At 39.6% G+C, this 17,149-nt stretch overlaps 1 protein-coding gene across 5 annotated transcripts in view; it reads right to left on the bottom strand.

Annotated features, from left to right (window-relative positions):
* The window catches only part of TMTC2 (transmembrane and tetratricopeptide repeat containing 2), an 842,237-nt gene that overhangs the window by 431,708 nt on the left and 393,380 nt on the right, over nt 1-17,149 (bottom strand). For 2 of the 5 annotated variants that reach the window (XR_003791067.1, XR_003791066.1), the window contains exon 11: nt 2,958-3,105. The exons of 1 other annotated variant lie outside the window; for it this stretch is intronic. Coding sequence is in view for 2 of the 4 variants with exons in the window: in XM_029204988.1 (XP_029060821.1) it covers nt 16,693-16,872 (180 nt within the window). In the remaining 2 variants the exon portion in view is untranslated. Of the gene's footprint in view, nt 1-2,957; nt 3,106-14,193; nt 16,873-17,149 lie in introns of those variants that run through there. 2 more of the 5 variants (XM_029204988.1, XM_029204987.1) reach the window with 1 other exon arrangement.

The raw sequence follows: 17,149 nt of genomic DNA, 5'->3' as shown, positions 1-17,149 counted from the left end.
AGATGGCAATACCTTGCAGGACGGCAGCTAGGTTCTCCAGAAGGCTGTATATGCTCAGAATCAGCATCCAGTATATGGTGCTGTCTCTCCAATAGCCAGGATTCATGAGTCCAGGAATCAAAGGGTAAAAATGGGAAATTCACTACACATCATTACTCCTAGTGACCCACTGGCAAAGTTTTTGGTTCCTGTTCTCTTGACCTTACGCCCTACCAGCCTAGAGGTCTTATCCAGAGAGAAGAATGTTTTTTACCAGGAGACACAATAATTCCATTGAACTGGAAGTTAAGACTGCCACCTGGTCACTTTATACTCCTCATGCCTCTGAATCAACAAGCAAAGAAGGGAATTATGGTGTTGGCTGGGGTGATTGACCCTGACTATCAAGGGAAATTGGACTATTATTCGATAATGGAAGTAAGGAAGAGCATGTCTAGAGACCCTGTAGGGCGTCTCTTACTATTACCATGCTCTGTGATTAAGATCAATGTAAAACTTCAACAACCTAATCCAGGCAGCACTACTAATGGCTCAGAAGCTTCAGGAATAAAGGTTTGGGTCACTCCACCAGGTAAAGAATCACGACCAGCTGAGGTACTTGCTGAAGGCAAAGAAAATACAGAATCGGTGGTAGAAGAAGATAGGCATAAATATCAGCTACAACCATGTGACCAGTTACAGAAACATGGACTGTACTGTCATGAGTATTTCCTCCTTATTTTGGTATGGATATTCGTGTGAGTGTGTGTGTGTGTGTACAACTTGTGATGGCTAATTTTACATGTCAGCTTGACTGGGCTATGGGGCGTTCAGACATTTGGACAAACATTATCCTGGATGTGTCTCTGAGGGTGTTTTTGCACGAGATTAACGTTTGAATTATAGACAGAGTAAAACACAGTGCCCTCCCATGGGTGAACTTCATGCAACCTACTGAGTGTCTGAATAGAACAAAACGTTGAGTAAGGGAGAATTTGCTTTCTCTGCCTGACTGTCTTCAAGCTGGGACATAACTATTCTGCTGCCTTTGGACCCAGACTCAGACTGGAGCTTATACCTTTCACACTCCTGGTTCTTGGACTTGAACTTGGACTTGGACTGGAACGGTATTGTTCCAGCTGATGGTATTATCAGCTCCCCTAAGTCTCCAGAAGATCTTGGGACTTCTCAGCTTCCACAATCTTGTGAGCCAATTCTCCTCATAAGCTAATATATCCTATTCATTCTAGTTCTGTTTCTTGGGAGAACTCTAATATACCTGTTCAACACTTAATCACTACTTATCACTTTATATAAAATTATTTGTGAGATCATTTATGGTCTGACTACATGTCCCCTGAGTGTATTACAATAGCAATAGCTATTGTTAGTATTATTACAATGTAGTAATTACCAAACTACCCACTACAGCAACAGTAATGACATCCAACCGTTGTTTTACACCTAAAAAAATGCCAGGCACTGTCTTTAGTACTTTATATGTATTAATTCATGCAATCCCTACAACAAACCTGTGAGTTAGGTATCATTATGATTCGAATTTACAAATAAGGAAACTGAGGCACAGAGAGGTTAATTCACATACTCAAATATTGGGTTGGCCAAAATGTTCGTTCGGGTTTCTCTGTAACATCTTACAGAAAAACGTGAACGAACATTTTGGCCAGCCAAATTCATGCTGCAGCCAGGACTTGAAACCCAGCAGCCTGGACCTAGATCTCCATCATGCAAACTGTAGCTTATATTATTTTGCTTTGGAATTCCATAATGGAGGGCAGTAGCCTTCACACTATATTCTCTGCACCTAATACATCAGAAAAGTAGCTTGAAAGTATAGTAGTAAGTAAGTAAGTAAGTAGTATCCTGGAACTAGACCTACTGGACATGAATCCCAGTCCTAATTCAATCACTTTTAACTGTGTGATTGGAGGCAAGTTACTTAACCTTTCTGTGCCTCAGGTTTTTCACCAGGATTTTTGTTACAATTAAATAAGCCAACACTTATAAAGTGCTTAGAACAGTATCTGGAGTTTAGTAAGTACTCAGTAAATGTTAGCTTTTCTAATGATGCTGGCTTTATTCAATTTGTCCATTCCCATTGCTCAGAAAAAGGTATATAATAGAGACTCAATAAATATCTGATAAATTAAAGAATATATTTGTTTTATTCCTCATTGCATTCTTTCATCTGACAACAGTACTGCCCACTTTCCTTCCATTCACCCCTTCATCACCTATAATGTATGAGGCACTGTGCTAGGGGCTAGGGTGACAGAGCAAATAAGACATGATGCTGCCCTTGAGGCACTTGGAGCTGAGTAAATAAACTGACATAATACTCAGAATATGGTGTCATGAGTGGAATAACATTCTAACCTGAACCTTATGGGAGGACAGAGGGTGGAACATCTATCTAACTGGGAGGGAGGGGGAGGGGGGCTACCACCCTCAGCAATGTAAACGACCTTCTGCTGTGAGCTACTTGTAGTAACTAAGGGAAATAGACTGTTCTCATAACCATTTCCCCAAATATCAAGATAATGCTGCTGAGGACCCTGGTTTGTTAGGATGAGCAAATTCAGGTGCAACCTTACCGGTGGAAAGATTAGATGGCTACCTACTTCCTGCCTATTGAACGGATGCCAGGACGGGTCTCCTGGCCCCCACAACTCTTCTTATACAACTGAGGCCAAATAGGTTCTAGACCTAAAGGAAAGAAAGAGGGCACGTCAGTCAGAAAGGCATTTGCCTGCTAGTGACTAAATGCCCAGTGAAGACTGCCTTACAGACGGGGGTGATTTTTCTCACATAACAGGAAGTCTGGCAATAAGCAGGTATTGACCTTGATTCAGCTGCTTAACAATTTTATCAGGAACTCAGGTCTTTTCCTTTGCTCTAAGGTGCTGGCTTTGGCTTTTATATTCATCACCCCATGGCTGCAAGATGGCTGCTCTCACCTTCAGATTTCGCTTTCCTATTCAAGACCTGAAGGGGCAGTTAATATGCCAGCCTTTTCTGAAGAAAGCAAAGCCTTTCCAGGATTCCGCCTAGCAGACCTCTGCTTGCATTTCACTGTCACGTGGGCACTGCCAGCTGGACTGGAGCCTGGAAAAGCCAGAGACAGTACTATCACAATTCGCTTAGACGAGGGGTTGGTAAACTTTTTCTGTAACAGGCCAGATAGTAAATATTTTAGGCTTTGTAGCCTTACAGTCTCTGCTGTAATCACTCAATCCTGCCATTCTAGCCACCATAGACAATCTATAAATGACTGAGTGTTGTATTCCAGTAGCACTTTATTTATGGACACGGAAATTTGACATAACTCTCACATATGATGAAATATTATTCTTTTGATTTTTTTCAACCATTCAAAAATGTACAAAACAGTCTGAGCTCATAGGCTGTATAAAAACAGATGGTGGGACTGATTTGGCCCAGGAGACCATAGTTTGCTGACCTCTAGCTTGGACCAATGATAACCCATCAACCGGATCTGGGCAAAAATCTATGACAAAGTTGGTGTTCTAATAGTTGAAGTATTAGAGAAATGACTTACTGGATAGGGAACTAACAATGCAGCAATAAAGGGTAGCTTTAATTTTCTATATGAAATAGGATGTATATAAAGTATTTACTGTATGATGAAGACATATTTTAGTTCCTTTCACTTTCCTCCATTTTCATTTAAAATTCTTTCTTATTCATAAAGGCCTTTTCTCTGCTCTATGAAAACAGCTGTTATCCAGACTCTGATTTTTAAAGAATTAATATCAGGAATTTTTTTGGGGGGGGGATATCTATCAGTCAACAAGGGATTGATTACTTCCTGTTGCTGCACTTTAACGGAATGCTAAAGAGCCCTAAAATTTATGAACTAGAAACCCTATTTAAGTTTCATAAATGTTTCACAGTTTTCTTCCTGGCTTCCAGTGGTGAGGGAAATACAAATGGAAACCTAGCATAGAGAAAGATATCCTGCATTCTGCTTTTGCCCAATCTCATTATACATTCTCCACTTATAAGAGAGAAGAAAAAAAAAAGATGTGTAACAAGCAAAAAATCGGCTCCCTCTTTATATAGTTAATTACAAAGGCAATTTCCTTTATAGCCTACTTACAGGAATACCTCTTCACATGTTGCCAAAAGTATCACAACTTGTTTATTCAAAGGTTATGTGTGAATGAGAGCTTTTTGATATTAATCAAGTAATCTGCTAGCATTGCTGGGAAAAGGAAAAAGCTTTATCCTGAAAAATGAAACAGCCCATTAATCACGTTCACTCTATTGAAGACAATTATGGAGAGACAGAGGGCAAACAGACCCTTCAGATAAGAAATTCCTAAACTGATGAAACTTTTAATAGGGTTTGGCATAGACTTCTGCATAGAAAGTGATGAAGTAAACTAACTTTAATCAACTTACAAATTCGATATATCAGGTATTTATGAATTCAAAAGTTACCACTTGTTATTAACCGAAAAAACCCCAATGAACATGCCAAATTCAAGAGCAAAATTCTTGCATATGGACTTTTTTGTTGGTGTTCATTTATTATCTCCAGTTAAAGTTAAAAGGTGAAACAGAATATGCCTGTCCTTAAACATCTGTCTCATTTTTTTGGTTCCCTCAGCATCACACTCTTTGTAGGTTTGAGACTGGGTCTCCATCCGTCAAAATTAAATTCTGCAGTAGGAGGCATTTAAAACTATTTGGATAACTATAGCTGAATAGATAAGGTTGCAAGATAAGGGATATGAAAAATAACTGTTCTGAGGCAATATGGTACATTAGGAGGGGTCTTTTTCTGGCATGATGAATTGCAACAGTCCATTAGTCAAACACCAACAAAGAGTTAAGTTTTATAAGCCAGGCATTATCTGAATTAGTTAATAACGTTAAAGCAAACTGAGAGAAAAGAGAAAAAGTTTCCATAATATTGTCAAATATTTCCTCAATTCGTTTGCAAACTTCATTGTTACTAAAATTAAAAAAATTTTTGAATGGTATGATGGGGCTTCACTGTTGGTGCAGTGGTTGAGAGTCCGCCTGCCGATGCAGGGGACACGGGTTTGTGCCCCGGTCCGGGAAGATCCCACATGCCGTGGAGTGGCTGGACCCGTGAGCCATGGCCGCTGAGCCTGCGCGTCCAGAGCCTGTGCTCCGCAACGGGAGAGGCCACAACAGTGAGAGGCCCACGTACCACAAAAAAAAAAAAAAAAAAAGTATGATGTTAGCCATCAGGGAAATGCAAATAAATACCACAATGAGATACCACTTTCCACCCAGTAGGACTGTTATAATGAAAAAAAAAAGAACATATCAAGCATCGATGAGGACATGGAGACGCAGACTCTCATTCATTGCTGATGGGAATGTAAAGTGGGGCAGCCACTGTGGAAGACAGTTTGGCAGCTCAAAAAACTAAATGTAGAATGGTCCTATGACCCTACAGTTTTACTCCTATGTATCTATCCAAAAGAATTGAAAACACGTGAAAACACATGAAAGCTTGTACATAAACGTTCGTAGCAGCGCTAATCATAATATCCAAAATGTGGAAACAACTCAGTTTTTTAAAAATGGTGTGATAGAACCTAGTCCTAAAGAAATTTTCAAATATTTAAAAAATTCTAGGTAAATCATCATCTTTGAACATTTCGAGTACACTTTTTAAAAAATTTTATTTATTTACTTATTTGTTATACAGCAGGTTCTTATTAGTTATCTACTTTTTAGTTATCTACTTTTTTTTTTTCTTTTGCGATACGCGGGCCTCTCACTGTTGTGGCCTCTCCCGTTGCGGAGCACAGGCTCCGGACGCGCAGGCTCAGCGGCCATGGCTCACGGGCCCAGCCGCTCTGCGGCATGTGGGATCTTCCTGGACCGGGGCACGAACCCGTGTCCCCTGCATCGGCAGGCAGACTCTCAATCACTGCGCCACCAGGGAAGCCCTAGTTATCTATTTTATACATATTAGTGTATATATGTCAATCCCAATCTCCCAATTCATTACACCACCACCATCCCCTTCTCTCATTTCGAGTACCCTTTTATAAGATCATGTAGTGGAGAAAAAAATATGTTAACAGCAGATGTCAGAGTCACCTGGTAAGGGAGGAACTGACTTTGATTAGAGCAGGAGTTTTGAACTCAAGTGCCTCTAGAGACTGAGCAGAAGCGGGGTGGGGGGGTGGGGAGGGTGGGGACCATGACACACCTGCGAGTAAAGTCCTATCCGAATGGAACAGCAGCTGCCCACAGAGATATGGTCCCAGTTGCCAGATATTTTGTATTTCAAGGAAAACCAGAAACCCAAGTTTGTTTTTATTTTTTTTTAAACTCTAGATTCCTAAATATTTGTTCACACTTTCAAAAACATGTGGGGAGGCTAAATTCAGCCTACGGGCTGCCAGTTTTCAAACTCTGTTTTACGGAAAACACCTGGATAATCAGCTTTCCTTATAGGAGGACAGGTCTGGAGGCCTTTGCATAAGCAGGTAATGGGAGTTTTGAGGTTAGGATGAGCACAGGAGAGAGGACCCCCTGAGAGGGGACTGAAACCCATGGAGAGAGGTAACCAGTGAGAAATCCCACTTGCCGGGGGAGGCTAGAGAAATACAGAAAACAAGGATGTTCATATTCAATTTTAAGTTATTTGATTAAAACCACTGTGCCACAAAAACCTTTAAAGCTGGCCACATACACAAATGCAAATGGTTTTAGGGGAAATCAGAAAAGAGTCTGCTCTGAATGGCAGAGCAGTAAGAAGAAAAAGCTAAGAGAGAAGAGTGGAAGCCCAGGCTCAGAGCCTCAGGATGTGAGAGGCAGGTATTCACAAGAACTAGGGAACTGCACCAAACATTCCATAGAAGATGGGGAGGCCAAACATCGGCTGAGCTCAGCTGACACCTGAATTGCAGGAGAAAGCTGCAATTGGTACACTTTATTTATTTATTTTTTTAACATCTTTATTGGGGTATAATTGCTTTACAATGGTGTGTTAGTTTCTGCTTTATAACAAAGTGAATCAGTTATACATATACATATGTTCCGGTACACTTTAATTAGAAGCAATTCATGCCAACCCCTCACTACAGACAAGTAAAGAAAGAGAACAAAGTGACTGGAAAAAAGCTAAATTATTTTTGTGACCCATGTATTCTTGTTGCACACAAAGAGGATCATTGCACAATGATCCTCTCCTCCTCTTTCTACCCTCTCACCATGTAGGGATGTAGGTGGAATTGGTCTCTAGTTTTCAGTGCAAGTTTTTCAGATGGAAACACTCCTCAATCACATCTGATCCTCAGAGACTAAGGGAATAATGGTGTATTGATTGTGTCCATACCCATCAATGCCTGCCCAGGATTTAGACTAAAGTCATAAAATTAGGAGAAAGACCTGCTTTTGTACTGAACGTGATCTTGAATGAGTTGTATGGCCATTCTAAGCTTCTGAATCCTCATCTGGAGTTTGGATTTGAGGGTAATTACGATTCTCTTGTCTACTTTGTCAAATTGTTTTCAAGAGCTAAGTATAAAAATAATATGAAGCCTTTTGAAAACTGCAAAATGCTCTGCATGCAAAAAAGATAATTACAACAGAACACAATCTTGAAAGTGAAAAAATGAAATAATTAACTCTCTTCATTCAGATTTATATCTATGGGAAGGACCCCACTGCCCTGCAATTCCAAGGAGCAAGTTGAATGCCATGTATGGCACATAACATCACCCGGGGAGCTAAAGCCGATGGAGAAAGGTGATATAATTGGGGTGCTCCAGTGGTCACCTCATTTTCAGCAGTGCTTAGAATTACTGAGTGTGTTGCTTCCTGTATTAGAGAATTCATATTGCTGAACCATTTGGTTAATGTCTCCAAGATGAAATACGTTTAAAACTAAGATATTTAAAGGTCATTTTGGCAATTTCTCTTATCCTGAAAATGGAGAGCAACAAATCTATATTTGCCATGTCTTCTCATGATCTGAGTGGTATTTCTTTTCCAGAATGAGGACAGGAAAGTGCCCTAGATAGAGGAGTGATTCAGCTTGGTTATTGACAGGCACAGAGGAGAGTGTGAAGAGATATGCCAAGGTGTTTACAACAGTAGCTTAAGAAGTGCCTGCCCTCATCTCCTTCGGACTCTTGCTTGTCTGGATTTAAATTGCTCACTGAAGGACAAAAGCTTTGATCTCACTTTATTTCCTCCGCTAATCAAAACATTTCAAAGTATGTCTCAATCCTCATGACTTCCTCTCCTGGAGGATCAAATGAACAGACACTTATGTTTGAACTCAAGTTTAGTTGTAGACTTTCCAGCCACACAGTGAGTGAGTTAGAGTGAGACTGTGTGTGTGTGTGTGTGTGTACATGGACGTGTGTGCAAGCACGTGTGTGTGTGTGTGTGTGTATAACAGAGAGGAGGTGGACAAGGTTGGTGAAAGGGAATCACTCAGATTAGTCGATGATCATAAAGACTTGTAGCAAATGTATTTACTGTTGTTATACTGCAACAGGGAAATGGCATATTATTCATATTTTACAATTATTCTCTGGCCTATAAAAAGCTTTCATCTAGCTAGTGCACTCCAAATAGAAGAGCCTCAAGTAAAATAAAGGATAAAACACTAGTCAGGGGCTTCCCTGGTGGTGCAGTGGTTAAGAATCCTCCTGCCAATGCAGGGGACACGGGTTCGAGCCCTGGTCTGGGAAGATCCCACATGCCGCGGAGCAACTAAGCCCGTGTGCCACAACTACTGAGCCTGCGAGCCACAACTACGGAGCCCGAATGCCACAACTACTGAAGCCCACACGCCTAGAGCCCGTGCTCTGCAACAAGCCACACAATGAGAAGCCTGCGCACTGCAATGAAGAGTAGCCCCCACTCGCCACACCTAGAGAAAAGCCCGCATGCAGCAAGAAAGACCCAATGCAGCCAAAAAAAAAAAAATGCTAGCCAATTTCATCATGAAGGATCACATCCAGTTTGGTTATGTCTACTGAAATCTTGCACATTGTGCCTGTTGAAATCGCTAATGAACTTTGGATCACTGATCCATCATGGCCAGGTCAGATGTCAACCAAGCAGTGTCATCAGATGACAGGAATGGATCTTTGGAAATGGTTTAATCAATCCTCATGCTTCTCTGTACCACTTTTACTTAGACCAGCTGTGTTTTGTTAGGCATGGTTCATAAATTTATCTTAAAATGAAGAGCTCATGTCTTAAATCAGGGACCCACACTGAGTTTAGTGATTAGGAGTTTCAGGTAATAATATCTTCCACGTATGCAATCCATAAATAATCCATGAGCAAACCTTTGCTGGTGAGCTTTGTGTCTACCCTCTCCTCCAAAGAAGAGATGTTTCACAAACTCTAGATGGTTGGCATTGAGCCATGTAGAATGTAACCTGTAGCTAGGACTCGACACTTTACCTGCTACGTTTGATCCCTGTGAATGTGTAAGCTAAGCTATGTCATTTGACTGCTATAAACTACAGCTTCTGCATTTCAAAGTGCAGAGGTCAAACCTAATATTCTCTCCTGCTAGTGGGCAGGAGAGAATATTAGAATTTTTTAAAAATTTTGTTTTATTTGTTTATTTATTTTTGGCTGCATTGGGTCTTTGTTGCTGCGTGCGGGCTTTCTCTAGTTGCGGCAAGCGGGGGCTACTCTTCATTGCAGTGGGTGGGCTTCTCATTGCGGTGGCTTCTCTTGTTGCGGAGCATGGGCTCTAGGTGTGCGGGCTTCAGTAGTTGTGGCATGAGGGCTCAGTAGTTGTGGCTCACGAGCTGTAGAGCACAGGCTCAGTAGTTGCGGCACGTGGGCTTAGTTGCTCTGCGGCATGTGGGTTCATATTGCTGTTATGATTTCCATGAATATCACTTTGTGGCCACTTGAGAAATAGTAGCAGACTAACTTATCTTTAGCGTCATTCACAGAGCAAAATTTTGGAATGAATACAAGTCCAAGCAAAAATTAGTTCTATAAACAGAAGTGACAAAAAATTAACTGATAAAGTTCCTTGACTCACAATATAGAGAGATATGCTTTGCCAGTATAATCACATTTTATTAATATCATCAGTAGGGAATTGGGAGAATAGACCCAATGGGATATAATAAAACCTAATATTGATGTACCCTTCTATATCATTTAATGCAAAATTATTCAATTGAAATTTAATAGAATACTACATAGTAACAGCTAAATACTTGGTGGTATAGGACAGATTCCTAAAAAGATACTTTAAAATATCATAATTCCAGTGAAATTTCCCAAATAGCCATCATCACAAAGTATAGGCAAAGGAACATTTACAGAATAATAGTCTATTGCAAAGGAAACATAAAATATCCAGACATTAAGCATAACAACATTTTTAAAATAACACAAAAAGAAGTAAAAATGAAAACATATTGAGATTATTAATTAGCTTTATGTAATTTAATAAATTGATGTCTGCAGAATTAAAAAGCTAATTATCGCCAGAGTCAATATGGCCATTACTTGCTAAATGAGATTAGAACAGGGCCTACATTAAAATCAAAGGTAGCGACTTCCCTGGTGGCACAGTGGTTAAGAATCCACCTGCCAATGCAGGGGACAGGGGTTCGATCTCTAGTCTGGGAAGATCCCACATGCCGTGGAGCAACTAAGCCCGTGCGCCACAACTACTGAGCCTGCGCTCTAGAGCCCACGAGCCACAACTACTGAAGCCTGTGCACCACAACTACTGAAGCCTGTGTGCCTAGAGCCCGTGCTCCGCAACAAGAGAAGCCACCGCAATGAGAAGCCCGTGCACCACAACGAAGAGCAGCCCCCACTCTTTGCAACTAGAGAAAGCCCGTGCGCAGCAACAAAGACCCAACGCAGCCAAAAATAAATAAATTAATTAATTAATGAATTAAAAAAAATCAAAGGTAATCACTTGTTTGTATTCCTCACACACAAACTCACCCCTCTCCTCCCTCACCAATTCTGATTCTCTGGTAACAATGATCTTTTACACAATACTAGAGGAGTGTCCAGCTGAAAAAAAAAAGGCATTTTAATTCTTTTATGACATTTTTAGTATTTTTGGAAAGAAATTACTTGCTTGATTTCCCTCTCAATATGTTTTTTAAACTTTCATTATAGTCTCTAGCTGCTCAATGATGTTGCCAAGAGAAAGTTCTCAGAGGAGTTATTTTGAGTATTCTGGGATGGAAAAGAAAGATACATGATAGAAAATTATTAGAAAAAGTGCTTCTAGGAGTCTTGAGCTATTACTGAAATATAGAACTCTATTCTCTCCATCTGACTTGAGAATGGCTGATAGCTTTGTCTTGAATGAGGGATATTCCTGTTAAATCCAAAGGAGGTAGGAGAGAAATTAAATATATTTCAAATCAGAATAGATGGACAGTTCTAGTCTAAACTTCAAATTGGTTGAACATTTTTCCAACCTCTCCTGTGGTTGTTCTATCCATTCTCTTCTTTGTTAAATGTTTTCCCCCGTATAATACAGTGGCTCAATCTTGGCAGGTTATGAAGCAACCAAAAAGGACACAGTCTCGAACTGTTCCAATCAAATTCTCTTCTTCTACAACAAAAACTTAATTATTTCTAATGGCAATTAACTGTCCATTTCCCATGTGCCCATCCTTTCTCTCTCTACCTTGGCTTTCTCAAAAATGTAGAGCTTGAAGGTCAAATAGAGACACATTGTGGCTAATGTATAATCAATAATAATCATTAATTTGTAGTAGTTATAATAAGGGTTGCTGATATCATCAGATCTTCTGTGTACAGAAAAGATGACATAGTTTTTGTTTTATTGGTGAGCTATAGAAAAGTGTTAATATCCCAAGCAGGGCCAAATTCCCTACTTCAAACACTGTTCTGGTAAAAATGGCCATATTTAGAAGACCCCGATTCTCTAGTTCTGATCCTGGAGGAAAGCACGACTCTATTCTGCTGAGAGACATGGGTACAGCACATTCAGGAGTCAGTTATAAGGAAAGCTTAAGTTGTTGTTGAGTAGAACATAAAATACAGTAGACAAGGTAAAAACTGACAGAGAATTCGATTATCTTGTTAAAATTTTTATATAATAACAAAATTATATATTGCCTAATTCCTTGATTATAGGATAAAATTTAGCTATAAGGATTTTATTTTATGCCAAACACCCTGTGGATGTGTGAGGTTATGTTCCAGCTCCATAGATAAGGAAACCAGGGCTCAGAGGTATGAAATAACCTGTCCATGTCCCAAAGCTAGCAAGCAGCAAGCCTGTCCCCATGCTGCCTTATGCTCACATGTCCTGTGTCATGAGAGCACTCAGGCAGTGAACCTGAGTCCGGAGGTGGTTTCTCCGCCCCCTTTGGTATTTCTCTAGCTATTCCATCTCCCACAAATCACCTTCTCTACCTCTCTTACTACAGATTGATCATGAAGATGAAAGAAGGTTGCTATGGTCTGGGTATTTACATTCCACCAAAACTCATATGTTGAATACCTAACACCCATAGGGGATGGTATTAGGAGGTGATTAGGTCATGAGGGCAGAGCCCTCATGAATGGAACTAATGCCCTTATAAGAGAGGCTCCAGAGAACTCTCACCCCTTCCATCATGTGAGGGGGCACAGGAAGTCTGCTACCCGGAAGGGGGCCCTCACTCGACTATGCTGGCACCCCAATCTTAGACTTCCAGCCTTCAGAACTGTAAGAAACAAATTTCTGTTATTTATAAACTACCCAGCTTGTGGTGTTTTGTTATAGCTGTCCAAACAAACAGACTAAGACAGGTAAGGCATGAAAAACATCTGAACAATTTAGACTGTGAGAGCCAAACAAGACTTCAGTGAACATGTAACTAAAGCCATTTACTTTCCACCTGAGGAGTATAAGGCCCCCAAGGTAAGTGATTTAACCAAGTTCCCAAAACTACTTAGTGGCAGTTATACAACAGGCTACAGAAATGTCAGATATTAAGTCATCTTAGTATATGAAATAATTGCATAATTGATCCTATTCTAAAATCAGGGTAGAGTCTTAACTTGGATTGAGGCACTACGCTCTGAAACCAGTGAAGGCAGGGGCCATGTCTTTCTTTTCTCACATTGGTTTTCTAGCCTGGCACTCTGTTGAGTAGAAGAACATAAAATAGACCATAAATGAAAAAAAAAATAGACCATAAATGAAAATTACATCTACTATTTGCTCATGATCAACATGATATTTTTGAAAATCACTTTCTAAAAAGTTGAGATTTGGGGATCCAATGACTTTTCATTTGATGTTTTCACAAATGAAAGTGATGACAGTTTTCACATAGTATACATTTACAGTACAAAGAAAGGAAATGCATCTAAGCCTTGGTTATTCTCTTACCAGGGAAAAACTGGGTTTCTGTGGATAATTTAAGAATTGTAATCATTCCAGTTCATTTCTATGTACCTTTGGAATATGATTTTTCACTTAATTTAAATATTATTTCCAATACTATAGAATTTGCTTCCTACTATTTAACACTCAACTCAGTTTAATGAAGGGGTATTGCTAGAAAACTTGGCTTAAGCATTGGAACTGCCACAAGCTGAAATGGCAATGCAACCAGGGTAACTCTGTTATATTTAGTTTTGTAGTAGAGAAAGGCGCGTACCAGGATTTTGACCTTCTTCCAGTGTGATTTTGGGTGGTCTTCCTGCAGAATGCAATCAGAGAAGACTTTGAATTGGCTTTCATTCCCTCTGCCACTTCACCACATATTGACCTCTTGATGTTGTTATTCCATAGAGATTTGAGATGTATTTTGCCCCCTGGGGTACTGCTGGAATTTGAAGCTTCTTATTCACTTGAAATTTCTGTGAAGCTTTTCCTCATAAGTTTTCCAAAACATTTCCCCCAACTTCTTACAACTGCTCTCTGATGTTATTGTGTTAGTTCATTGTCTACTTCCGAAGAGTGGAGTGAAGAGCTTTTGTTTAGCCAGTAAATCGTGGATCAAATGAGAAAGTTCCAAATATGTGAGACAACTTGATGAGGTCATTAAAAAAAACCTAAAGGAATCTACGAAGTTAATATCTAAAATGGTGTTTGGGAAAAGTTTCTGGAGATTTCCAGCTTTCTCATCGGTCTGTTAAAATCCAAGACAGTATAAGTGTTGTTGCTGTAGACGATTTTAAAAAGGCTTATAAACGTATTTGTTATCAATGCTTTATTGTTGAAAACAAAATCGAAATTCTCTGGCACATAAAACAATTATTTCTACAAAAGGAAAGCCTACAAGTCTTGATAATTTATACAAACAACAGTTTCTCAAAAAATAAAATTTTAATTTAGTAAACTTGTGCTCTATATTTTTAGCACTGTCTGCAATAATCCACCATAAATCCCTGAGCGGAGACATTTTTTGACCATGTTCTACAGACCCCCTCAACACTCCCCCCAAGTTGGTCAGTTACTAAGCCCAGCCCTGTAGTGAAAGGTGTCAGGGACATTTAGTTGTTAATGATCCATGCATTTTATGACACAGGCCCAATTATTAACGCTACTTGGGAATTGGGTCAACATGAAGTGCCTCTGCTGTGCCATCAGCGAACCTACCAAGAACCAAGTGTGTGAAAAGAAGAACAATAACAATAAAAAGACACAAAAGTTAAGACTAGGAAGTCATCATAGGTCAATAACTATTTAAATAAATAAAAATGTTAGACACTGAATTCACCTCTATATCCTTATATTAAATTCCTTTTTGCCTTTATTTTTTTGCAATTGCCAATGCACTAGAAGATGAAAAATATACTTCAACCCACACTTTTGGTTTGACCACGTGTTTGTTGTTGTTAAACATTAAATATCATTCTGAAAACACAGTGATTTAATTATAATTTAACTTTTGGCCCTTCAATGAAATGTTTACCAAATAATATACATATTAGGAGGGCCTTCTTTTAATGCCATCAACAAATCTCTCTATGTTGCCCTTCTCACCAAAACACTAATGCCATAGGAACACTACTTTAATTCTTTATCCCACCTTATTCAGATATGCAGCAGAACATATAAAATATGAAGAAAACATAATATGATCTATTTGCATGTCCAGCTTCCCTTAAATGGGGACGCTGACTTTATATACACTGAATGTGAAAGGACAAGAAAAAAAGCTAATTTTAAGTTGCAAAGAACTGGTTTAATGAATCAAGTTTTGCTATTTTGCTATGGTAGAATAATAAATAAATAAATATGTTGGGTATTGTATAGCTACTTTCTCTAGGAAGAAGTTGAGAGTGGATCGTTGTTTTTACAAAGTTAATTTTTAGTAGCAAAGTTTGACTGCAAGTCAAAAACATGTTCAGTAAATGTTTCTCTCTACTTCCCTTATAGTCTTTTACTTGTGAAATTATCACTGAAGTGGTTACTAATAGGTAATGAAATAAAATGCCAAATTTGCTAGTGAAACATAGTTTTCAACTGTGAAAAGCACTTGGCAGGAGACCTAGAAACACGTGGGCTAATGCTATAGTCTACTGCAGCTTAAAATAAGTCATTTTTTATGTCTTTTGGGAAGAACAAAGTATGATTAAAAATAATTCCTCAAAAACTTATCAGCACTGCTGTTTAGGTACCTATTAGAAAGTGATTAGCATTTCATACCAACTCTTTCCAGAATATAAAATCGTTGGCAGCCATCATTATACACCCTCGCACAGACTTGATTTTTAACCCAGCAACATCTGGAAGGCACAAAGCATCTTCCCTTTTGTCTAATAGCTGCTGGTTAGTTATTGGAACTAGACCATTTGTTAAGCTTCCTTTTGATTTACTGCCTTAGCATGAGCGTTAACCGGGAATAGCCATTTTAAAAGGCAATTTCAAAAGCCTAAGAATTAATACAATGAATCCTCCTAGGCAGTTTTGGGAAAACGTCAGTGACGGCAAAGTAAAATATGCCTGCCTGGAACACATAAGGCCTCCCCAGTCCCTCCTACAACACCAGTGAGAATACATGGTTTGCTCTGTTCTGTATACCCTTTTCAGAACATGAAAAGCAAAGGATGCCCAAATGATGGTGACATCTAAATCATAAAACGTTATGTGCACTAGTCAGGAAACAAATGTAGACTCTGACAGATCCTGACACAGTATTAAAAAAAAAAAAAAAAAGTTTTCTAAGTTTTAGACACTGATAAGCAGGCTGTCCCAAAGAGGGAAGACAGCAGCGTCAGGACAACCGGCCAGCTCACCAGGATTCACACGACACTTGAATCACTGCGTGTGAACACTTGACCGTAATAGTTTACCGTGGCTGAACAGAAATTCTGACTTCCTCTCACAGTGTTTAAGGAACAGTATAATTTCCAAGTTAGCTTTCAAAATTGAACAAAATTTGAAACGTAGACTCCCCTCCCCCCTTTAAGAATGCCAAAAGATCCTGTTTTAAGTGCTCTGGTTTACGGTTCTACAGGTAACAATTATATCCTGCAGGAGGTTTCCAATGTTCCTCTTTTTGGTGTTAATGGCTGTGCCCACAGCAAAGTGGATACTCCCAGAAGTGGCAGTGACCTCAGTGACCTCTGCCTCCCCCCCGGTCTTGAAGTCCAAACTAACTCTTGTCATAGCACTGCTGGGAAATTCTGTTCGTTAATGAAGCCGGCTTTCAAATATGGAGGAGGATGAGGTACGGCCCTCCTATGTCAAGTCTTGGAGGTCTTCAAGCCTTGCTTTTCCATGATGTTCCAGAGTTTGCGGAGATTGGACTGCGTAATGATGTCGTCCGGCTTGAGCCGCAGCGCCCGCAGGTAGTTGGCCTCGGCCTTCTGGAGTCGTCCATTGAGGTGTAGGATGGCTCCCAAGTTCATCAGAGCAGCCGGATACTGGAACCAGAGAGAGGAAGGAAAACGATTAAGAGGCCATGGCAAGCTTTCCTTCATGGAAGACAAAAATCTTCATCCATTTATGCAAATGACTCCCTTATGTCTGGAGGCATTTTATGGAAGCAATGTAGCAATTTATACAAATAGATAAAACAGGAAGGGAAAAAAAGGTTTTCAAACAGCTGCTGTGTACTTTGTGCTTTAAAGAGGGCAGGCAGTTAGGGAAATAGCTTTTTCTTTAATGAGAAAGTATAGGTTACCTATGGAGACCTAGTAA

Source organism: Monodon monoceros, unplaced genomic scaffold, assembly GCF_005190385.1.
Source record: "Monodon monoceros isolate NGI ecotype Baffin Bay Population unplaced genomic scaffold, NGI_Narwhal_1 Super_Scaffold_6, whole genome shotgun sequence".
NCBI lineage: Eukaryota > Metazoa > Chordata > Mammalia > Artiodactyla > Monodontidae > Monodon > Monodon monoceros.
This window is presented reverse-complemented; position numbering and strand designations above follow the sequence as displayed.